Source organism: Scyliorhinus torazame, chromosome 4 (genome assembly GCF_047496885.1).
Source record: "Scyliorhinus torazame isolate Kashiwa2021f chromosome 4, sScyTor2.1, whole genome shotgun sequence".
Classification (NCBI taxonomy): domain Eukaryota; kingdom Metazoa; phylum Chordata; class Chondrichthyes; order Carcharhiniformes; family Scyliorhinidae; genus Scyliorhinus; species Scyliorhinus torazame.
In genome coordinates, this window is record NC_092710.1 from 102,908,121 (window position 1) to 102,932,685 (window position 24,565).

The 24,565-nt window shown below is 44.8% G+C and overlaps 1 protein-coding gene across 6 annotated transcripts in view; it reads right to left on the reverse strand.

The window, feature by feature from the left end:
• Positions 1 to 24,565, reverse strand: part of phf3 (PHD finger protein 3) — a 190,992-nt gene that overhangs the window by 20,299 nt on the left and 146,128 nt on the right. For all 6 annotated transcript variants that reach the window (XM_072498390.1, XM_072498393.1, XM_072498394.1 and 3 more), the window contains 4 exons: positions 22,025 to 22,181; positions 9,353 to 9,469; positions 8,215 to 8,343; positions 6,522 to 6,666 (listed from right to left, as the gene is read on the reverse strand). In XM_072498390.1, the coding sequence (XP_072354491.1) occupies positions 6,522 to 6,666; positions 8,215 to 8,343; positions 9,353 to 9,469; positions 22,025 to 22,181 (548 nt within the window). The remainder of the gene's footprint in view (positions 1 to 6,521; positions 6,667 to 8,214; positions 8,344 to 9,352; positions 9,470 to 22,024; positions 22,182 to 24,565) is intronic.

The following is a 24,565-nucleotide window of genomic DNA, read 5'->3' on the forward strand; positions in this document are numbered from 1 at the left end:
GTCCTCCAGATAGAAGGTCTTGTCATGACTCCCGTGGACTGACCACTGCTGCCTCTGCCTCCCACAAATCCTCCTGCTCAAAAGTGATTTGTGTTTCATCCTGTGTAACCTTCCGCTATTGTACGAGGACCCACCAAGGCGCAAATATTTAGCCTGGCATACGGTGCACTGGTAAGATGTAACAGTGCAGGCACAAAGGTCTTTGACCCCCTCAAAGAATTTGTTCTCTGAGTGCAAACTCCTGTCCCTGACCACGAGAGTCATAAGAGAAGGTGGTGACGAGAGATCGAGACAGTGAACAGATTCCCCTGCTACTTAAAATAATAAGATGACAGCTTGTGCATTGATAGTTTGTGGCACAGGGAACATTGCTTTGTATTCCTTGAACAAGGTGATGTCAAGATCTTTTCACCATGTACCACTTTTCTGCCCCTAGTATCCTCATGGCATGATATATCAAGGGTCAGCTCCTCAAATCATGCCAATATTGCAAGCTGGGGCACCCCAGCACCCTGCATTCTCTCTCAGTTTCATGAGCTTTCAACTTCCTTATGGCTTGCAAACTGAGAAATTATGTTATTCGGACAATCCCTTTCTGCAGCTTCTCAATTGCAGTCAATGCTGCAGTCTGCATCTCATGCTCCTGATCAGTGGAACTCAGGTGACCTCTGCTTATATGCCAGCAAGGCAACAGAGCACACCCCTCTCCCATGGTGCAAACTCTATACACCCACAGGATGTCCCTCTCTTGCACTGGTGACTGCTGACTGGGAGGCATGCCACCTGAATCTCTCTCTTGACATTCACCTTTCCGACCTAACAAGGTTGTTAAAATGTTTCTTGCACTGCAGTCAGTTCTTCCTCACCACTCCTATGCTGCTGACCTTGTGTGCCAAATCTGGCCATGCCCTCTTGGTGAGTTTTGCAGACCTTCTGTTGCTGGTTTCAGGAAGAGAATGCTCCTACACGCAGCGGCCACCTCCAACTGGACCTCGAGTGGTACATCTGAGAAAGAGGGAGCTGCCTTGGCATGGAGGCCCTCTCTGCACACTGTTGTCTGCTTAGTTCATGCTTCCATTTTTTGGATGAATGGCAGCCTCAGCAATGGCTGCCCTCACCTTTAATTCAGGCCTGCTCTGCTGTTGCCTCAGACACGCCTCCTTTCTCCGAATCCTGCCACTAATTGGGCAGTGAATGCATCTCCAGGCCAGTTAAGCTCGCCATGAATAAAACTTGTGATGCAGCAGGTTCTCACATTGTTCATGATAATGTTGAATTGAGTTGCTTTCTTGAAGCCAATATTAGTTCAGATGAAAAATATTTCATAGAATTTATAGTGCAGAAGGAGGCCATTTGGCCCGTCGAGTACACAAGGGCTCTTGGAAAGAGCACCCTACCCAAGCCCACACTTCCACCCTATCCCCATAACCCAGTAACCCCACCCGACACTAAAATATAAGCTTAAATAAAATGTCTTGCCTTTCTAATTTCCCTATTCTACTGATAGGTCTCAATGAAAACATCATAGAATCTCTTGTTTTCTATGAATAAAAAATTGGATTAAGGTTAGAAACTGACAGTGGGCTGGATTCTCCGTTGTCAGGATTCTCCATTATGCTGGCAGCCCGGGGATTTCCCGAGGGCGTGGGGCTGCCCACAATGGGAAACCACATTGGCCGGCTGGTGAGATGGACAATCCCGCCCAGTAGTTCCTCACTGACATTCTCAGGGAGTTAGCAGTCAGAGGTCTGCTGGCTCCTGGGACTCAGCTGGGTCCCAGGCAGATGCCGAGCCTCTGGGCAAGGTCACCCCAGAGCTGATGCAGGTGCTAGGATATGGTTGTGAGATTCAGGAGGGAGTGTCTGTAACACTCCGGAGGATGCATAACCGATTAGAGGAGTCCCAAAGGCGACGGGCGCAAGAGATAATGTCGGCAATGTTGGCACTGAGGCCAATATTGCTAGGGTGCCGACCACAGTGGAAAGCCTGGAACACGATGTCAGTGTCTTGAGTAGAAGGAGGGGATGAGCTGACGGTAAACACCTCATCCTATGATGAGGAGGATGAAGGCCCCGCAGTTCCTCCAGGAATGCCAGACCCGGGCAGCAGGGTGGCACAGTGGTTAGCAATGCTGCCTACGGCGCTGAGGACCCTGGTTTGATCCCGGCCCCAGGTCACTGTCTATGTGGAGTTTAAACATTCTCAACGTGTCTGCGTGGGTTTCACCCACACAACCCAAAGATGTGCAGGCTCGGTGGATTGGCCAAGCTAAATTGCCCCTTAATTGGAAAAAAAAATTGGATACTCTAAATTTATAAAAAATGTTAACCTTTTTTTTACAGGAATGGCAGCCCCTTGCCGCCGCCTGTCCTCCATCCTCCAGATCCCCCTGTTGCTCCTCCCCGCTTTCTTCCTCCAGCCCCTCCTGGTCTGCGTCCTCCTCCTCAGGCGAGGCCGCACCCCAGGACCATGAATTCTCCCAAGCCTCCCCCTCCCTTATGTCTCCCGCCTTCTCTCAAAGTGCCATCCTGTGAGCCAGTTGTGCTGGAAAAGCTTGCCCCACACACGAACCCCCAGCCACAGTGGGAACCTCTAGACCCCAGACACCTGCCAGCAACATTATGGAGACCATGCTCAGATGCCCTTCATGATCCACGCACTTCCTCTCTGGTCGCGAGGATATCCCCAGTGTGAAGCCCAGCTCTTGAATGTTTTGACTGTTGGCTGCTGCCTCTGTAGTGCTGACGCTTCTGATGTCAGGCAAACTGATCAGGCTTCAAACACTGATTGAAATGCAATGCAATAATCATCATCTGAGACATGGCACATGTACCTACGAGAAGCCACTTGAGAATATTTTGTTTATTAAACAGTCAAGAGTAACAAAAATGAGAAAATCAGCTACGCAACATTCCACATATCACACTAACCATTAAACAACAAGGAATGGTCACCACTGCATATTGGTAACAATACAAAGTTATATCAGCTGATTTTCATACACAAGAACCACAGGGTATCACCCTTCGCAGGCTCCTCAACAGAAACAGAGGATAAGCCTGAGAATGTGTTATCATGTCCAGCCGTTTGTCGTAGAAATGATCTGTCCATCAATGTGTGACTTGTTCCACGTATCAGTCATTCTCCTTCCAAGATCCACAGCTGTGCAGGCCCTCCCACATGGCGCAATCTCACTGAAACCAAATCCTGGCATCCACATATTCCACTGCCACTCAGAGTGCAGTGAACGTCCTTGATTTCCAGTGTGTTTAACCCGCAGTGACATGCCAATTTACATGCAGCTCTAATCACACCAGCAACAAAAGCATCAGCAATCTGCGAAAGCATTTCTTCAACGGTACCATCAGGTGGCCCCTTTGGATCAATGTCACGCACCAGGTCCCACAGTCTTCTTGCTTCAAACTGGATCGCTTTCTGGATTAATACACTCCCCTGAGCCCGGTGTTCCAGGACTCAGGTTACTCATGAAAGCTTCGCCTTCTCAACCTTGCCCCTCACCTGAGGCATGACCCTCAGGTTAAACCACCACCAGTCAGCTCTCCCCCTCAAAATGGAAAAGCAACCTATGGTCATCTGGGACTATGGCGACTTTACTTTTACTCACTATCTTAGAAAAAATGGTCCTTCTTTCCGGCTACAGAAAAGGAAGGAAACAGCAACAGCAGCTTCCAGGCACCTGTAGCCACCAGCAGGAGCAAGCAGAAAACACAACTGCAGGTGTGAAGTGCTTTCACAACTAACAAGCCCAATTTCTTTTTAGCAATAGTCTTCAGTTGTGAAGCTAGAGGCTGCTCACAGTCAAGGGGAGTTAAAGTGACCTTCAGAATACAACCAAGAACGGGGCTCTGTGCTGGAAGTGTTTGGTACGATGGACAGGCAGCAGCTGTAGTTGCCACTGTTATGGGTATCCACAAAATTTAGAGATGGCTTGAAGGCCTCACAGAAGGAAAGCCCTTCACCATCAACATCCCCCCCCCCCCCCACCGTGGCCGGGGGGGGCAACCCCCGACTTTGAATGCTTCAACCCCACTGTGGACACCCCCACCCCACCCCAAGCACTGGGGCAGCAGCTCCAGTGTCCTTGGGCTGCATGCCCGAAAATGGAAGTGGTTATTTACAGCTTCAGGATCCCCCTCAGCCCCCATTTCACCAGCTTCACAATTTTAATAATGAGTACTAAACGACACGCTGGGGAGCCGGTTAATTTCCAGGAGGCTGTTACATTCGACTTCAATTTCGCTAATGAGATGAAAATTGGTGCTAATTGGGGTCAATGATACGTGCGCCATATTTGGGCATGATCCGGAACTCGCCATCAAGAGCGGGCCAGATACATAGTAAACTGATTTGCTCCTGGTGTGAATCTCGAATTTGGCCTATCCCGCTATTTAACCGGCACGCCGAGATTCACGCCGGGCACAACGCGGTGGTTAAATTATGCCCAAAGACAACTATACCAAGGATTGGCCTTAGGTTCTTTGTTACTTTTAATGGAAAATGAATGACACAAACTGTGATATCTTAACATGTTCAAGTTTGCAAATTATACAAAAGGTTGGACAAACAATAAAAAACAATGCATCCAGGATCAAAAGATATGCAACTTTTGGACAACTGGATAATTAAGGATCAAAGTACTTCAATGCAGCTCAGTGTAAAATAATTAGTATGGGCGCAAGTAACTACAAGATGTCTATTATACAGGACAGTGGTCCAATATGCTGACAAAGAAAGAACTCAAGGGGTTATAATATATGAATGCATATCACTGCTAACACCAACTTTCATTGCAGTTTAAAAATGGAAATATGTTACTGGGTTGCATTGGTAGAATAACAGAGCTCAAAACAGGAGAACAAAGAACAATGCAGCACAAGAACAGGCCCTTCGGCCCTCCAAACCTGTACCAGTTATTTAACCGGCATGCCCAGATTCACACTGGGGCACAACACAGTGGTTAAATCGTACCCAAAGAGTTTAGGCTATTTCTGCAGATGGAATTATTCAGAGCCTGGCTAGAGTATACATGTTGTTCTGATGATCTAATCATTTAAAAGACATCAGTGCTGTAATGTTAATACTAGATATAAAGAATTTAAGTCATGAGGAAGCTTATGAAATTTTTTGGGAGACTAGAATTGCTAAATATCAAAATTATAAAGAGAATTTATAAAAAATGATGCAGTGTAGTAAAGGGTTCAAATACACCTGTGGAGGAGGGTTCATTAATTACAACAGGCTCACAATTGGGTTGGTTCTATTTGGGGTTAGTGGTACATTCTGTTAAACTGATAAAATATTCAAAATTTAAGATTGTTGTTTAAAATATCTCAGTTCATGTTCTTCATTCAATCTGGAGAGAGATGGATTAAGGGGGCGCACTTCAAATTATGTCCTCACATGGAGGGTAAACCTTGACATTGACTGGTTGGTCAAATAGTGAGTTTCTCTGTTGTAACAACTTTCTATTTTTATGGAGAATATGAGTAGTTAGGAGATGTGAAAAAAGCATTGGGTTTATTGGGCTAAATGACTTTACTTGTTGCTAAATCTTCCCAATTTCTTTCCCACAGTAAGCTTCAGTAAATCAGGAAGCATTGCTGGGTGTAAATCCTGCCGAACATTTTCTGTAATATGAAGCTAATATATTCAGGAATATATGCGAGTTTTACAAAATTGTAAAACCCCCAATGAAAGTTGAAAGGAGGCATGCAAAGTCATGAGGGACCTAGACTGAGGAGAGAGAGAAACTGTTCCCAGTAGCGGAAGGGTTGGGTATTAAAGAACAATGATTTAATGTGATTGGCAAAAGAACCAATGAAGAAAATCTTTTGGACATAGCGAATGGTTAAGATCTGGGAGGCACTGTCTGAGAGTGTGGTGAAGACAGTTATAATTGTAATGTTTAAAAAGGCAATTGGGTAAGCTGCTGAAGAGAAAAACATTTCAAGGCTACAGAGAAAGGGCTGAGGAGTGGGACTAGCTGAATTGCTCTCACAGAGAGTTGACACAGATAGAGATGACTTCCCTTCTGTGCTGTCACCTACCTATTCTATGATTCATTTGAAAATATATTTGACACAATGCATTGTTTTCCAGGCAAACCGCAGAATCGTTTTTTTCTCTAATTCTTTCATGGGATGTGGGCACCGATGGCAAGACCTGCAATTGCTGCCCATCTCTGATTACAATTGAACTGAGGGCATTATAAAGTCAACCACATTGTTGTGGGTCTGGAGTCATATATAGGCCAGACCAGGGAGGAATGGCATATTTCCTTCCCGAAAGACGTCAGTGAATCAGATGTGATTTTACAACAATCGGTAACAGTTCTCATGGTCAACATTTCTGAGACCAGCTTTTCAATTCTACATTTTATTAATAAATTAAAATTCCACCAGCTGTCGTGGTTGAATTTGAAATCGCGCTTAAGATCAACAGGTCTGGGCCTTTGGATTACCAGTCCAGTAATATTACCACTACACTACCATCTCCCTTACCTGTGCAGATTTTGCAGTTCAAGTCAAAGAGATGTTTTTTGTGTTGAAAAGTAGTGTCGTCTGTAGTATCTGTTAGGGTTTCGTCTTCAGGCTCTTCCAATTTCTCCACTATGGGCTTTGGCTCTACAGCTTTTAGTTCAGCCTCCTATTAATAATTCACAGGGAAAACATGTCATTTTAGTTGAGAAAATGGATCTTACTTCAGTCTTTTCTGCATTAGAGTATAGTTTCAACAACAAAATATCTAGTTTATTTGCCAATTAATATGCTTTGATTAAATTCAGGCTGAAAATACACAATTTTCTTTTAATGATTTCATAAATGCAAAATAGGCTTGTGATTTGATAGTTAAACATCTTTCCAACATGTTGAAAAGGAGAGGTTGTTTAATACGCTCTTTATTTGTTGTCTGATCGGGACTGGACAGATTCCTGTGAACAAAACAACAGTCTGACAGGGGAGAAAAGATTGCTTCTGCCTTTATCATTGAAACAAAATCTAGTTATGAAATTAATGTTTCTAATTTTATCCTCAGAATACACCTGAGAAACGTTTCTGCTACTCTCTAACGCACAAAAATCAAATCACTATCTTTAAGCTTTCAATGGTCAATGCTAATCATGAACAATGATAATGCAGTTTTAAGAAATCACACGAGTCACCAGCCAGCTTCTAATTCCTTTCACCTTTCTACCAAAGTTGAGGGTACTCCTTACAACATGACAGAAATACAATCAGTCTTCCTATACTTACATCATCTCTTAAACTAGGCTGATCGCCATAGCCCTATTGAAGGAATTCTATAATGTCACAGATGTTATTCTCGGGTGACATTTTAAGCCACAAAAACTGAAGACTTTATTATGTTTATCCTTCTGTTTGTTTCAATGGCTGAGATGAAAGTTAAAACTTCAGAGTCATTAAGGACCAGGAATTGGTATAAAAAACGCTCTCCCCCTCATTTAAAACAAACTACATTCTGAAGAAACTACTGCAATCATGCATTTGTACAGTCAATGTTGCACTGCTCGCTAGTTTTACTGTTTCTTCAAATTTGTTGACTGGATTACCTTGTTCATTATCATCAAGCAAATTATGGATTAAGAGTTGAAGTTCCAAGTATTAAAAAACACATTTAGGTTACTGAATCTTTAATTTCATTATTGTTACAGAACAGGTGTGCATGAGGAATTGTGCAGGAACAAATGAGCTGTTGTTTGACATTACCGCTAACAGGTTAACTCACTAGAACCAGCTGGTAAATGGTTCATAAAATTCTTGTCAAAAATTGAGCAAAGGAAATAATCAATTTGCAAGGAAATGAAAAACCAAGAACACTTGTTAAACGAACAGAGATTTCATGAAATTGTGCCATGACGTAAGCTTTAAGTGCTTCACACAGTTTTCCATCTATCAATTTTAGTGGATAGACAATAGGACATGGTGTCCTCCATGCCCAAATTACCAGCAAAAAGCTCCAGGCAAGGAATGTCATTTAATAAGATCAATATATTTTTTCCTGGATGACATGCTTTTCAGCTTCATGTATTCCTGTTGTAAACCTTGGAATTAGGCCTTTTAGCAACGCAGAACCGGGTGGAGCATAATGACAAACAAGTTCAAAAATAATCCACTAACTCAAAAGCTGATCGGGGAGAAAATATTGACAAACTTCTCTCATTATGCAGTTTACCTCTGTAACGACTGTCTCAGATTCTTTCATTGGTGTCTCACTTTCAATTTCTATTTCTCCTTTGTGAGTTATTTTTGTAATTGGTCGCCTCTCAACATCCCTTTGTTCCTTTTCTATCATTTCAATCATCTGTGGATAGAATAAAGATATCTCAGATACACTGTAATGAAAATTTGCAAGAAAGCTTATGAATACATGGGGTTGGATTCTCCGGTCCCCCAGCCGCGTGTTTCTTGGCAGTGTGCCATTCACTGGCAGCAAGATTCTCTGTTCCCGCTGCTTGTCAATGGGATTCCCCATTGTAGTCACCCCACGCCGCCAGGAAACCGGTGGGAGGGGTGCACTGCGGCAGGAACAGAGAATCCGACGGCAGAAAACTCCAGCCATAATCTGCATTCGGTCAAAATAAATTTCACTGCAACAAATGAACATTTTATGAAAATTCCATTGACAATTAGAGCACACCAAGAGCACAAAGAGGAAAAGGCATCAAGTCTAACAGACATGCCCTTTCACAGATTGGCCTAGGTTTCCCAATTACAACACAAGAAGTAATCCATTAAACTGAATGGGTTTCCATTGGTACCACAATGTCAGTTTAGCCTATCATGGGCACATCCTCTTTTACTTAAGGATTCAAAAAGCATTCTGCATAATTTCCCAATGCAATTGAGCTGACCCCCAAAGTACCGTCTCATCTAGTTCTACACTCAGCTGAAATTAAAACGCCTGTCTGCATTTACATTATTTATGTCCCTTGGTATTTTAAAAATCTTTTGGCATCATGAATCTCTCTTACAACTTAAAGCTGTAAGTCCAGAATCATTTTTACTGATCTTTTCTGAAACTTGTCTAATGCATAATTTTTCATTTGAAAGTAGAATATTGAAAAAGGCACATCATATTCAAATAAAACTTTAATTAAATGTATTTTAGAGACAGCTTAACAATAAATAGCAGTTTTACACTGACAGGACACATTCAGTGTAGTTATTAAACGTCCATATCTTCCTTCTTTTTAAATGGCCCTTCAATAAGCGAATGGACAATACAGGATAGGCAATTTAGAAATGAATGAACAAAGTTTCTAAAAAGGGAATAATATGTATAAGAATTAATAACAACCAACTGATCTTACATGTCTATTCTCTCTTTGTCTCCATGCTGCTAATTCCTTGGATGCCAACTCTTCTGGACTCATACGAATTAAATGATCAGGTACTATGTCACCTCTTAATACTCGTTTGAACAACACCTGAAATGAGTCAAAGGTTTTTCAAATAAAACTTACAATTTATAACAACCAATTTAAGATGTTCAGTCAGGCTCACAATGTGGCTCACTTACATTTGCTAGAAGCTACATACATTCATGCACAGGAACCTGTCCTCTGCAGGCAAAAGGAACAGGTCCAGACATTGCACCATTGAATTAAACAAAAGCATTGGGGGCAATAGCTCTCTAGTATTTTCTCAATGGCAGCGCCTCATCCAGAGTCCACTTGCTAACCAATCAGCACCCTTTTCTCAGGTATTGTAAATTGTTTCTTGATTTGAAATTTGGCACTCGTGTCTGTCTTCATGAGTACACGATAAAAAGCTTCAACAGCATTTCTCTATGTTCAGCAATAATTTGTATTTTATAAAAAATAGTTTTCAATTCTGTAAACAAGTGTACTTAATGATATTTATAATTAAATTAAATGGTATTACTGTCTGCCCATAATATTTTAATTTCAGACCCAGGGAAATCTCTGGGGACCTAGGTTTGAATTCCAAGGCAGATGGTAGAATTTGAATTCAATACAAATCTGGAATTAAAAGTCTAATGATGACCATGAAACCATTGTCAAATGTAGTAAAAACCCATCTGGTTCATCAATGTCCTTTAGGGAAGGAAATCTGTCATTCTTACCTGGTCTGGCCTATATGTGACTCCAGTTCCACGCAATGTGGTTGGCTCTTACATGCCCTCAGGGATGGGGAATAAATGCTGACCCAGCCAGCGATGCCCCAATCCCATGAACAAATAAAAGGAAATGCAGAAGCAGAATTCCCTCATGGCTATTTTATCTCTCCCTTCACATGTCTCACTAAAGTTAGCTAACTCCTTCTAAGCAGAGAACAAAATGAAGATAGTTTTCCATATTACAGTTTATATTCACATGATATCATTGTATATTTGTTGTTATGAATTATATTATTATATTCTTGCTGTCATATATCTGCTGGTGTCGTTTGGGAAAACAAGGATGAAAAGAGAAAATAGTTTATAAAGTACTGATGCAGCAAAATGTCTCATGCTATGAATTACCTCTTAAGTTTTTTTACAAATTAATCTTTCATAGGATGTGGGCGTCGCTGGCAAATGTTGCCTATCCCTTATTGGCCTTGAACTGAGAGGGCAGTTAAGAGTCAGCCACATTGCTGTGGATCTGGAGTCACATGTACGACAGGGCAGGCAAGGATAACAGATTTCCCTCCCTAAAGGACATGAGTGATCCAGATGGGCTTTCTCAACCATAGGTTGCTGCTGTTAGGGATTTTAGCTGCTGTGGTGGGATCTGAGCCCAGAGCATAAGCCCTAGGTCTCTGGGTTATTAGTCCAGTGGCATTACCACTACACCACTATCGCATCATTAGTGTAGGCAGTATTGTTATCAAAAAATAAACACAGGTAAACAATGTTGTTTGGCCCACTGTAGTTCATCCATTCACAAAACAACTGTCTCTCCATGGCAGCAATGTTATTTTAATAATAATAATCTTTATTATTGTCACAGGTAGGCTTACATTAACACTGCAATAAAGTTACTGTGAAAAGCCCCTAGTCGCCACATTCGGGCGCCTGTACGGGTAAACGGAGGGAGAATTCAGAATTATCAAATTACCTAACAGCACGTCTTTCGGGACTTGTGGGAGGAAACCGGAGCATCCGGAGGAAACCCACGCAGACACAGGGAGAACGTGCAGACTCCACACAGACAGTGACCCAAGCCGGGAATCGAACTGGGACCCTGAAGCTGTGAAACAACAGTGCTAACCACTGTGCTACCGTTCCGCCCACCACCTTTAGGGGTTCTACTGCAGTTTCTACTGCAGAAAGCCATTCTAACAGGGTGAACACAATTTCCTCACACAAGTTTCAATACCCGAGGATTTCCCCAGGGCATTTAACAACAAAATATTGTAATTTGAAGTACATAAACTTCAGTAGCAATTAAGGTTAGAAGCAACTGCCGATGCAAAAAGTGAAAAATTGAGGATTTTTAAAACAAAGGTTACAGAAAGAAGCATATGACGTTTTGCAAAATAGGACATACTTATCAACTTAGTTCCTGCTGGAGCTCAGCAGGAAATTTTAGCACAATTTACCATCACAAAGTTTCATTGCCATTTCTGTGTCGCAGTGATCCAAGAAATTAATTATAGGAAACGTGCAGGAAGTTCAGAGGAAGGCTGCAAGGCCAATTCTTAAATTTTTAAGGCTTTTTAATGAGGGAAAGACTATCTACCCTGGAACTGACTCTTGAGAGAAGAATAGGGCGGCACGGTGGCACAATGGTTAGCACTGCTGCCTCACAGTGCCAGGGACCGAGTTCAATTCCAACCTTGGGTGACTATGTGGAGTTTGCATTTTCTCCCCGTGTCTGTGTGGGTTTCCTCTGGGTACTCCAGTTTCTTCCCACATTCTAATGATGTGCAGGTGGATCGACCGAGCTAAATTGTCCTAAGTGTCCAAAGATGTGCAGGTTAGGTGGGATTACGGGGATAGGGCGGGGCCTAGATAGCGTGCACGTTCAGAGTGGCGATGCAAACTCGATGGGTCGAATGGCCTCCTTCTGCACTGCAGGAATTCTATGGTTCTATTCCAAAAGATGTCGCACAAAAGGTAGAGGTTACTTAAGGATTTTAAGATTTGAATAGGTATGGAGAATTTGGATTCAACAAGTTTCTAATATTGAATTCCTTGATGTCCTTTTTTAAAAAAAAATTCCAAATTCAGGGGCAATTTAGCGTGGCCAATCCACCTACCCTGCACATCTTTGGGTTGTGGTGGGGGGGGGAACCCAAGCAAACATGGGGAGAATGTGCAAACTTCACACGGACAGTGACCCGGGGCAGGGATCGAATCCGGGTCCTCGGCGCTGTGAGACAGCTGCTCCCTACATCATGCCGCGCTTGATGTCCTTTAAATATAAGTGTTATATAGTTTAACAAAGGATCTTGTCCTTCACTAATGAGTGTTCAATATTGTTCTATAAACACAACACATTGCATGATCGATTGGACTTAGCAGCTCCTCTTTAAACTGTATACAAGAGCTCAGTCTGAAAGGCACACAATTTACTGGCATATTATTATAGCCTCAAAAACACAGCTTGAAGCAGGTTAATGACTACTTCTGGATATTTTTGCTTAGAACTAATCTGGATTAGGAAATTTACTTTTAATGATATTTGATTAATCAATGTTAAATAATGGAAATGCTATAATCATTAGAATGATTTCTAATTAGACAAACACAGAGAATACTGAAATACTGAAATCGGAATTAACGGCTTAAGTCGTAGATAAACACAGGGGAAGAAAAAACAGAATTAAGAACAAAATCAATCACGTGGGTGTCAATATGATATCAGTATTTTACAGTACAATAAAAGCTAATGGAAGATTTATGAGTAAATGAGCATGAACTGCAACTCTCCGTTTCTGAATTCTTCTGGAAGCGATAGGCAAAATATTTTAGCCAATCACTTTTACCTCACTGAAAACCAGCATTAGGCATCAGGATGGAGGACACAAAAATGAAATAGCAAAAATGGCAGAAATCAGGGGCTAAATTTTCATTCCAGGGATGGGAAGTGTGGATGCCAGGACAAGTTTCAGGTCTCAACCCTGTCCGTGCAGAATTTTAACGGGTCAGGTCAATTAAGGGCAGAGAGCTAACTCGGGGTGAGCTCTTGAGGATGGACAGCCAATGGGAGGCCCTCCAGAATGAGGCACCGGCAGCCCAAAAGGCTGAGAAGGGAGTTGCGGATACATGATGGAGGGAGGGCACCTCAACATGGAGACACTCTGACGTATTTCTTTATTTAGAAATCCCACTGCTGCCTGGCCCATGATTGTAGAGGGGCAAACCCTCTTGGCTGCCATAACCGGTATGGGTGGTGTGGGGGTCCTCATGTGATGATTGCCCATTACCCGATATGAGCCCACCATGGTATGTGGCCGTGGCGCAGGCTTTTGTCCGTATTTCCCACTGATAACTCCAGTCGGCACAGAATAGGCCCCATAATGGGCCCTAGTTTACCTCAATTGACTACAGAACTTCCACGTCCAACTTGGCTGCCCTGGATATCTCTTCGTACCTCTAGCTGTTGCTGAACTGGCACAATGTCCGCCAGCGCCAAGTTTCAAGCCACTCCCCCACCCCAAAACTGCCCAATGAGTTAATACCAGCTGTATTTCTGCTGAGTGCCTAGGTGTTCTTCTTACATTAAAAATCATCCACACAAAGAACACAGCCTTTCAAATTTACCCAAACATGCACTGTCAGAGTTTACTTATGCTCAACCTCTGCGACCTGTAGCAAAGCACAGTCAGCTGTGTAATTCTGGCCTGCTGACTCCACAGTGCACCCCAAGGTTGTCAGTATGACATCAGTAGCTTCAGTTATCACTTCCCATCATCATGTGTAAAGGGCCTTGCGAAGAAGGAAACTCGAGTCTAGACACAAATGATCAAAAGGGCTCTCCCTTGACTTCTGGCAAACAAAATCACATCAAAACAAAAGTTCATACCACAGTAGACTAAGGGGGTAATCATTCAAGGCAGGTGCTCCCAAGTCCATCGCAAGGCCAACCTCCCGCTACAATGCAAATCCTGCCCATCCAACCCCTCAGACCCCCCCCCCATTCCCATCAGATCCCCACACCAGACATCCAACAGACACCGAAGAGTTTTGTTATAGAACATAGAACAAACAGTGCAGAAGGAGGCCATTTGGCCCATCGAGATTGCACCGACCAACTTAAGCCCTCACTTCCACCCTATCCCCGAAACCCAATAACCCCTCCTAACCTTTTTGGTCACTAGGCAATTTATCATGGCCAATCCACCTAACCTGCAGACTTTGAACTGTGGGAGGAAACCGGAGCACCCGGAGGAAACCCACACAGACATGGGGAGAACGTGCAAACTCCGCACAGAATGACCAGAACCTGGGACCCTGGCGCAGTGATGCCACAGTGCTATCCACTTGTGCTACCGTGCTGCCCAATCACTTCCTCTTTTTCTCAGCAGAAAGCACTTAACTGCTTTAGATAGCGTCATGAGCTGTCAATCATAGCTAGATGTTTATAAACACTGCGGTTGTTTCACAGCAGGGTACTTGAGATCCATTCAAGCATGAAGGGAAATTAAATGAAACAATCAGACATCTGGCTGTCTGGAAGGGGTCAATTACAGCCTAGTAAAAGCTATTTCTTTTTGAAGTGAATAGAAACCTTGCAGATTAAAGGACCAGAGGCGTTTAAACCCTAGTGCTGTGGTTTTCACTTCCTGTGAAGTTACAGCTGCTGCTTTCTCTGCCTGAGGCAGCAGCTCTAAGGGACAGGTGAGTTTTAAAGCAACGGTTTTTTCACTCTTTCTTTCTGGGCTGCTCTTTAGCTTCTAGGCAGGGGTGACTGATGGAGGGTGTCTGTTATGGGGGAGGGAGATCTCGGTTATTGTGGGGTCTCTGATTTGGGGGGGGGGTCTCTGTTATGGGTGGGCTGTGTTACGGGAGGGGGGTCTCTGATATGGAGCGGTGTTTGTTGGGAGTCTCTGTTGGGGACTCAGGCCACTCTCATGCGTGCGTACTGTGGGGGGATACCCAAGCAATTCATACGTGGAACAGGTGTGGGGGAGGCCCGCTAGCGGGTCGTACCTCTCAAAATGACATCCGATCGGAGATTCGCAATGGAATCTCTTGTGATCCTGACCATGCATACATTTGCATGGGATGGGGCAATGAATCGCCTCTCGCCGCTGCTCCCAGCGTGAGCGCAAATCAGAGGCGATTGAGCTCCGGCGGGGGAACATAGGACTGGATTCTCCGATTGTCGACACTGAAATCGCGTTTGGCGATTGACCGGAGAATCCGCTTTTATGCCGAAATCAGGTGCTCAGCCCCCTCAAAAAAATCGCCGAGTACGCTGCACACCATTGAGGCGGCCTCAGGACTTTAATAAAATACATTTTTAACAGGTATAAACCTCACTGAAGAGATATGAGGGTAGGGAAGCAGAGAAAAAGGCTTACACCTATATATTACCTTACACAACTGCATCTGAATAGCACTTTATAGCCACTGAAGTACTTTTGAAGTGTAGTCATTGTAGTAATGTTAAAAGAGTGGTAGCCATAGGAACACAGCAGCAGGAGGCCAATCAGCCATTCATACTTTCTCCACTATTCAGCTAGATCATGGCTGATTTCTACTTCAATGCCATTTTCCCACATGTCAATTTACACATGACAAGCTCCCACACACAACAATGTAATAATGACCAGACAATCACTTTTAGTCTTGTTGCTTGAGGGATAAATAAATACTGGCCAGGACACCAGAATTAACCCCATTGTTCTTCTTCAAAATAATGCCAGGAGACTTCTTATGTTCTTCTGAAAGGGCAGAGAGAGCCTCAGAAACTTCTAATTTGAAAGGCAGCACCTCTGCCAATACAGTCCACGTTAAGTCATTCACTAGAATCTTAATTTTGTACACAAGTCCCTGAAGTGTCATGTGAACCAACAACATTACAACCTGGGACAAGTGTGCTACCAACTGATTCACAGCTGACACTGAAGGAGCAATTGAAATAATGAACAAAGAACAAAGAAAAGTACACCACAGGAACAGGCCGTTCGGCCCTCCAAGCCTGCGCCAACCATGTTGCCCGTCTAAACTAAAACCATCTACACTTCCTGGGGTCCGTATCCCTCTATTCCCATCCTATTCGTGTATTTGTCAAGATGTCCCTTAAACATCACTATTGTCCCTGCTTCCACCACTTCCTCCGGCAGCAAGTTCCAGGCACCCACTACCCTCTGTATAAAAAACTTGTCTTGTACATCTCCTCTAAACCTTGCCCCACACACCTTAAACTATGCCCCCTAGTAATTGACCCCTCAACCCTGGGAAAACGTCTCTGACTATCCACTCTGTCTATGCCCCTCATAATTTTGTAGACCTCTATCAGGTCACCCCTCAACCTCCTTCGTTTCAGTGAGAACAAACCAAGTTTATTCAACCTCTCCTCAGAGCTTTGCCCTCCAGACCAGACAACCTCCTGGTAAGTCTCTTCTGCACCCTCTCTAAAGCCTCCACATCCTTCTGGTAGTGCGGCGACCAGAATTGAATACTATACTCCAAGTGTGGCCTAACTAAGGTTCTATACAGCTGCAACATGACTTGCCAACTTTTATACGCAATGCCCCGGCCAATGAAGGCAAGCATGCCGTATGCCTTCTTGACTACCTTCTCCATCTGTGTTGCCCCTTTCAGTGATCTGTGGACCTGTACACATAGATCTTTCTGACTGTCAATATTCTTGAGGGTTCTACCATTCACTGTATATTTCCTACCTGTATTAGACCTTCCAAAATGCATTACCTCACATTTGTCCGGATTAAACTCCATCTGCCATCTCGCTGCCCAAGTCTCCAAACGATCTAAATTCCACTGTATCCTCTGACAGTCCTCATCACTATCCGCAATTCCACCAACATTTATGTCGTCCACAAACTTACTAATCAGACCAGTTACATTTTCCTCCAAATCAGTTATGTTATTTATTTTTTTAAATAATATTTTATAAAGGTATTTGAAAATTCTTATAACAGTAACATAAACAATGATATCAACATGGTAAAATAAACATTTCCCCCTCCAGCCAAATCTTCACGCACCTCAACCATACAACAACAATCCGCCCGCCCCCCACCCACCTTTGGAATACTGCATCTGCTGACATTTTAATTTTCCCCGAGAAAGTCGACGAACGGTCCACCTCCGGGAGAACCCTAACATTGACCCTCTTCAGGCAAACTTTATTTTCTCGAGACTGAGAAACCCAGCCATGTCACAACCCAGGGGCTTCGAGTCCCTCCACATTAACAAGATCTGTCTCTGGGCTACCAGGGAGGTAAAGGCCAAAACGTCGGCCTCTTTTGCCCCCTGAATTCCCGGATCTTCCGACACTCCGAAGATCGCTACCTCCGGACTCGGCACCACCCGTGATTTTAGTACCGTGGACATTGCCTTAGCAAAATCCTGCCAAAACCCTCTAAGCATCGGGCATGCCCAAAACATGTGGACATGATTTGCTGGGCTTCCGCGCACCTCGCACACCTATCCTCAACCCCGAAGAACTTACTCGTCCTAGCTGCTGTCATGTGTGCCCGGTGGACTACCTTAAATTGTATCAGGCTAAGCCTGGCGCATGATGAGGAGGTATCAACCCTATTTAGGGCATCCGCCCATAGACCCGCCATCTATCTCTCTTCCTAGCTCGTCCTCCCACTTACCCTTAAGCTCCTCCTTCGGAGTTTCCTCCGCCTCCGAAAGCTCCTGGTAAATATCTGATACCTTCCCTCTCCCACCCAGGTACTGGAAACTATCCTGTATTCCCCATGGCGGCAGCAACGGAAAGGCCGGCATCTGTTTTCTCAGAAGTCTCGCACTTGCAAATGCCTTAAACCATTCCCTATTGACAATTTAAATTTATCCTCCAAAGCTTTCAAGCTGTGAAAGTTCCAGTCTATAAATAGATCCCCCATCCTTGAATTCCTGCCCTCTGCCAACTCCGGAAGACGCCATCTAGCCTACCCGGTACAAACCTGTGGTTGTTATAAATCGGGGTCCAAATCGATTCTCCCTCCACTCTCTTATATCTCCTACATTGCCCCCAGATCCTCAGAGCCGCCACTACCACCGGACTTGTCGAGTATCGGGCCGGCGAGAACGGCAGAGGTGCTGTTACCAATGCTCCCAGACTGGTGTCTTTACATGACGCTGCCTCCATCCGCTCCCATGCCGACCCCTCCTCTACTACCCACTTCCTAATCATGGCTATATTAGCCGCCCAGTAGTAATTGCAGAAGTTCGGCAGCGCCAACCCACCCTCCTCCCGACTGCACTCCAGCAACACTTTCTTCACTCGCGGCGTTTTACTTGCCCACACAAATCCCCAAATAATCTTATTCACCCGCTTGAAAAAGGCCTTAGAGATGAAGATGGGGAGGCGCTGAAAGACAAACAGAAATCTGGGGAGGACCGTCATTTTCACGGTCTGTGCCCTCCCCGCCAGTGATAGCGGGAGCATGTCCCATCTCTCAAAGTCCCCATCCATTTGGTCTACCAACCAGGATAGGTTTAACTTGTGTAGTACCTCCCATTTCCGGGCCACCTGCATTCCCAGATATCGAAAGCTCTTCCCTACCATTCTAAGCGGCAGATCTCCAAATTTCTTTTCCTGTTCCCTTGCCTGGATCGCAAACAATTCGCTTTTCCCCATGTTCAATTTTGTACCCTGAAAAATTGCCAAATTCCCCCAAGATTCGCATTACTTTCCCCCATCCCCATCCAACGGGTCCGAAATGTACAGGAGCAGGTCATCAGCGTAGAGCGAGACCCGTTGCTCCCCCCTACCCCCGAACTAGCCTTTTCCAGTTCCTGGAGGTTCTTAACGCCATGGCCAATGGTTCTATGGCCAGAGCAAACAGTAAAGGGGCGAGGGGGCTCCCTTGCCTCGTCCCTCGGTGTAGTTCAAAATACCCCGGCCTCAGCCGGTTCGTACACACACTCGCTACTGGTGCCTGATAGATCAACCGCACCCAGTCAATAAAGCCTCACCAACCCCAAACCTTCCCAGCGCCCCCCCAGGTAATTCCACGTCGCCCGATCAAAAGCCTTCTCCGCATCCATCGCTACCATCACCTCCGCCTCCTCTCCTTCTGAGGGCATCATAATAACATTTAGAAGCCTTCCAACATTGGCCTTGAGTTGCCTGCCCTGAACAAATCCTGTCTGGTCTTCCCCTATCACCCCGGGACACAGTCCTGTATCCTTGTGGCCAGTATCTTAGCCAGCAGTTTGGCATCCACATTAAGTAGAGAAATCGGCCTCTATGACTCGCATTGCTCCAGATCCTTCTCCCGTTTCAGGATCAATGAAATCAAGGCCTGCGACATTGTTGGGGGGAGGACTCCCTTCTCTTTTGCTTTGTTAAATGTCCTCGCCAGCAGTGGGCTCAATATCTCTGAAAACTTCTTATAGAATTCCACCAGGTAGCCGTCACGCCCTGGAGCCTTGTCCGACTGCATGCCCTCCAGCCCCTTGATTATTTCCTCAAACTCCTAGCCCTTCCACCAAATCCTCATCTGCCCTCGGGAACCTCAACTTATCCAGAAACTGCCTCATCCTCTCCACCCCAACCGGGATTTCCGACTCATATAATTTACTGTAGAAGTCCTTAAACACCTCGTTCACCCCCGCTGGGTCCAGGACAGTATTCCCGCCTCTACTCTTTACTTTACCTATCTCCCTGGCCGTCTCTCTTTTCCTGAGCTGGTGCGCCAACATTCTGCTTGCCTTTTCCCCGTACTCATAGATCGCCCCCCTTGTCTTCCTCAACTGTTCCACCGTTTTCCCTGTGGTCAACAGCCCAAACTCCACCTGTAACCTCCGCCGCTCCCTCAGTAACCCCGCGTCCAGGGCCTCCGAGTATCTCCTGTCCACCTGGAGTATCGCCTCCACTAATCTGTCCCTCTCAGCCCGTTCCACCTTTTCTCTGTGGGCCCGTATCGAGATTAATTCCCCTCTGACTACTGCCTTCAAAGCTTCCCAGACGGTCGCTGCAGAGACCTCCCCCGTATCATTTGTTTCCAGGTAGTTCTGGATGGACTTGTTAACCCGCCCACAGATCGCTTCGTCCGCTAGCAACCCCACATCCAGTCTCCACAACGGGCGTTTCCCTCTCTCCACACTAACCCGTAGATCCACCCAGTGCGGGGCATGATCCGACACTGCAATTGCCAAGTACTCAGTATCCACCACCTTCGGTATTAGCGCCCCGCTCAGAACAAAAAAGTCGATGCGAGAGTATACCTTGTGGACATGTGAAAAAAAGGAAAACTCCTTCGTCCTCGGCCGTGCAAACATCCATGAGTCTACTCCCCCCATCTGTTCCATAAACCCCTTCAATTCCTTTGCCGCAGCCAGCCTCCTCCCTGTCCTGGATTTTGATCGGTCCAATTCCGGATCAATGACTGTGTTGAAGTCCCCTCCCATGATAAGGTTATGTGACTCTAAGTCTGGAATCTTACCTAACACCCGCCTCATAAATTCCACATCGTCGCAATTCAGAGCATATATGTTCACAAGCACCACTCGCACCCCCTCCAGCTTCCTACTCACCATTATATACCTACCCCCCTTGTCTGACACGATTCTCCCTGCCTCGAATGCCACTCGTTTGCTGATCAAGTTCGCTACCCCCCTGCTCTTTGAGTCCAGTCCTTAGTGGAACACTTGGCTAACCCACCACTTCCTCAATCTCGTCTGCTCTGTAACCCACCACTTCCTCAATCTCGTCTGCTCTGTAACCTTTAGGTGTGTCTCTTGTAGCATTGCCACGACTGCCTTCAGTTCCCTCAAATGCGCAAACACGCGAGCCCTCTTGACCGTCTCATTCAGTCCTCTCACGTTCCATGTGATCAGCCTGGACAGGGGGCTTCCAACACCCCCGCCCCCCCCCTGCGCCGACTAGCCATCACCCTTTTTAGGCCAGCCTCGAGCTCGCGCCCTCCGCTTCCTTGAGTCCCCCCTCGGGCTGTCGCCATTCCCAACCTCCCATTTGTCCCCTAGTAGCAGTTCCTCCTCTGTCAGCAATGCAGCCCCCCCCCACCCCCCACCCACAGCACTAGAAACCCAATCCCCCAAGTCAAGCTCCAGCTTAACACCTGGTCCAAATCATTTATATATACTACGAACAGCAAAGGTCCCAGCACTGATCCCTGCGGAACACCACTAGTCACAGCCCTCCAATCAGAAAAGCATGTGAATGTTTGTGCACTTAGCCAGAAGGGAGAAAGGTGCAAACAAAAACCTTGTATAAGACAGGGAAGATTGTGCCTGGAAAGAAGAAATTCAAGAGGTGATCTATTATAGGTATACAAGATGGTTAACAATAGGCTAACAGTATGGAAAAGGAAAATTCGGAAAATTAAAGTAAATTGTAAAGTCAATGGCAGGGAGATTTTCAAATTAGTAAGGTAAATTTAGGAATTGTATCAGAAAGATATTCTTCTCAACAGAGCGATCAACAAATGGAGTGGATTTTTAGACACTGTAACTAGGCAATTATTTAAAAATCATATAAATGCTGCAATCGGGAGCCTTCAGAGTATTTTGAGATGGATGACTTGAAGGGGAAAATGGCCTTGCACATGTATAATTACCTTGTGAAAATTATGAGATTAATGGTAGTATTAGTTGATAAGCTTGTTACATCCAAAAGTAACTTACCCATGACAATTTAATAAGTCAAATCTGCCAGCACAAACTGAACACAAAGCATACTTCCTCTGTTCAAGGCATTTGTAATATAGTAAACAGAAAGATAATTGGCATCAATCCAACTCCCCAAGTCAACCTTGACAAACTAGATTCTGTTATATTAATCATACAGAACATGAGTGTTCAAAAATCAGCCTACTTCAATCTTTTATTTCAATCGTTTTTTGAACAATTGCTATTGACATACTTGATTTTTTGGATCTTTGAGGTTAAACATCAAGCGTCTGTATTTGCTTTTGTACTTAGTATCCGTGTCCCCGTAAAAAGAAAACAGCTTTCTTTCAATCCTGGCTGCAACCTTCATTGCTCGTTCTTCTGGCACTTTTAAATCTGATTCCGAGCGCCTGAACAAAAGTGAAATGTGTTTCATTGTTAATATAGTAATAGTTAAACTTAGCAATCAGCAGTAATATATTTCTCATGAGACTAATGCAGAGAATCATAGAATGAAACATTACAGAATACCATTCTGACTGTGAAAGAACCATCTAATTTACTTCCATTTCTCTGCTTTTTCCACCTAGCCCTCTGCTTTTCTCCCCTTCAATCATTTCTTCTTCCTAAAGTTGCCTTTGGTTCTTTTGTCAAAAACTTTACTTCCATGTCCTCTGGTTATTGACAATTCTACTGCTAGAAAGGTTTATCTTTATTTGCTGTATCAAAACCTCCCCATCAAATTTCCTTTTAATCTTCCTTATTCTCGGGAAGACAAGTCCAGTTTCTCGGATTTTTCCAAGTAACTGAAGACTTACATCCCTGGTACAATTCTAGTTAACTTCCTCTGTGTTAACTGTATAATAATTCAGTATTTAATTATGTTCAGGTCGTGGGCATAACTGGAGATTCATTTGTGACCTACATATAGAAGCTGTGATTGTTGGGTTGGATGGTGCCTGTAATGTGCGTTTCTGCAAATTAAAGTTTCTAAAGTGTGTAACGATTCAATCCTTCACTGCCTGGCTTTTTGGAATTAAAAGGCCTTTCCCCAGGTCTTGATATAATTCCTGAAGTGTGGTGACATTACTCCAGCTGAGGTCTAACCACTGTTTTCTTAACATTTAACATAATTTTCATTCCTTTTCTTCTCTAAGGGCGTAATTCTGCAGCCTCATCGCACCTGACTTGGCGTCGGGATGAGGCTGTTGAAACATCTTGCGAGATTCAACGGAATCTTGTGAGACATCACAATCTGGATCTCACTCTCGTTGGGCGAGATCCAGATCTGAATATTTAAAGGAGAATAATTGCTCATTTAAATACCCAGACGCTGGATTCACCCGGCTGTGCCCAGGGCTCAACGGCCGCGCCTGGGAGACCTCACCAGTGCGCCGGTTAGAACTGGTCCAGGCAAATGTAGGCAAGTCTTAACGGTACATGGGGGGGTCTCCCAAGCCATTAGAGACGCACGGTGGCACACTGACATCCCCTGCCACCCTGGCACTGCTAATCTGGTGCCTGGCAGTGCCACCCACCTTGGCACTGCCAGGGTGCCTAAGTGTCATGTTGGCACTGCCAGGGATCAGGCCCAGGGGGAACCTTGCCAGTTAGAGCGGGGGGGGGGGGGGGGGGGGGGGGGTGTTCCCCCGGGTCCTTCCCAAGGTTGGAAGGGTGAGGTTACAAAATGTCCACATTGACTCTTAATTTGTATAGATGCACCATAAAAGGTATCCTATCTGGCTGCATCACAGCTTGATATGGCAATTGCTCGGCCCAAGGCCATAAGAAACTATAGAAAGAACATAGTCCAGTCCATCATGCGACCCTGCCTCCCATCCATTGACTCTGTCTGCACCTTCCTCTGCCTTGGGAAGGTAAGCAGCATAATTAAAGACCCCTCCCGCTGGCTTATTCTCTCTTCCAACCTCTTCCATCGGGCAGGAAGTACAACAATCTGAAAACATGCCTAACAGATTCAGAAACTGTAGCTGGTTACAAGTGATAATAAACCCAAATTCAAAAATGGGGGGTGCCCTGAAAGGGCAGGGGAAGAAAGATCGGGGCATGCTTCCAAAATGGCGGCCCAATCTGCGAGGAGCTCTTCCTGCCGGCGAACTGAATCTCTCTAATTGCGGCTTTGGCAGAGAGAATCTCCCTGAGGCCAAAGGAAATGGCAAAGTGCTGCTGAATAGCAGGGTGGTTCTTGGTGCCTGCGTGCCGTTCAGTGGACTTTGACTAAAGCTAAGAATTTCAGATATAATTTTAAAACGCCTTGCGACCCTCTCAAAGACTTGTCTTTGTTTTGCACCCCCATTTAAGAAATTGCAGCCCCACTTATTGCCTCTCCTCATTCTTCCCACCACACCTTTCTGTGTGAACTTTCATCTCTCTTGTGTCTGCCCATCTCACTTGACTGACTATATCCTCTTGAAGTCTGTGACGTTCCTCCTCGTTATTTACTACATTTCTGGGTTTCATGTCACCTGCAAACCTTGACATTATCCAGATCTAGCTCACTTACATCAGAAAGAGTGGTAAGCCCAATACAAACCTCTGGAGGACACCCATGCATAGTTCCCTCTAGTCTGAAAAGCAATTGTTCACCACTGCTCTCTGAATCTATTCCTTATCCAATTTCAAATATCCGTGCAACCTTCAATTTTGCTAACAGGTCTATTATGTGGCACTTTATCACACCCGTTTTGAATGTCCATATACAAGCTTGTTGCCCTCCTCTATGTTACTGAAATACTAAACCTTCAAATTAGAGTCAGCAGTCTTCAGGGGATAC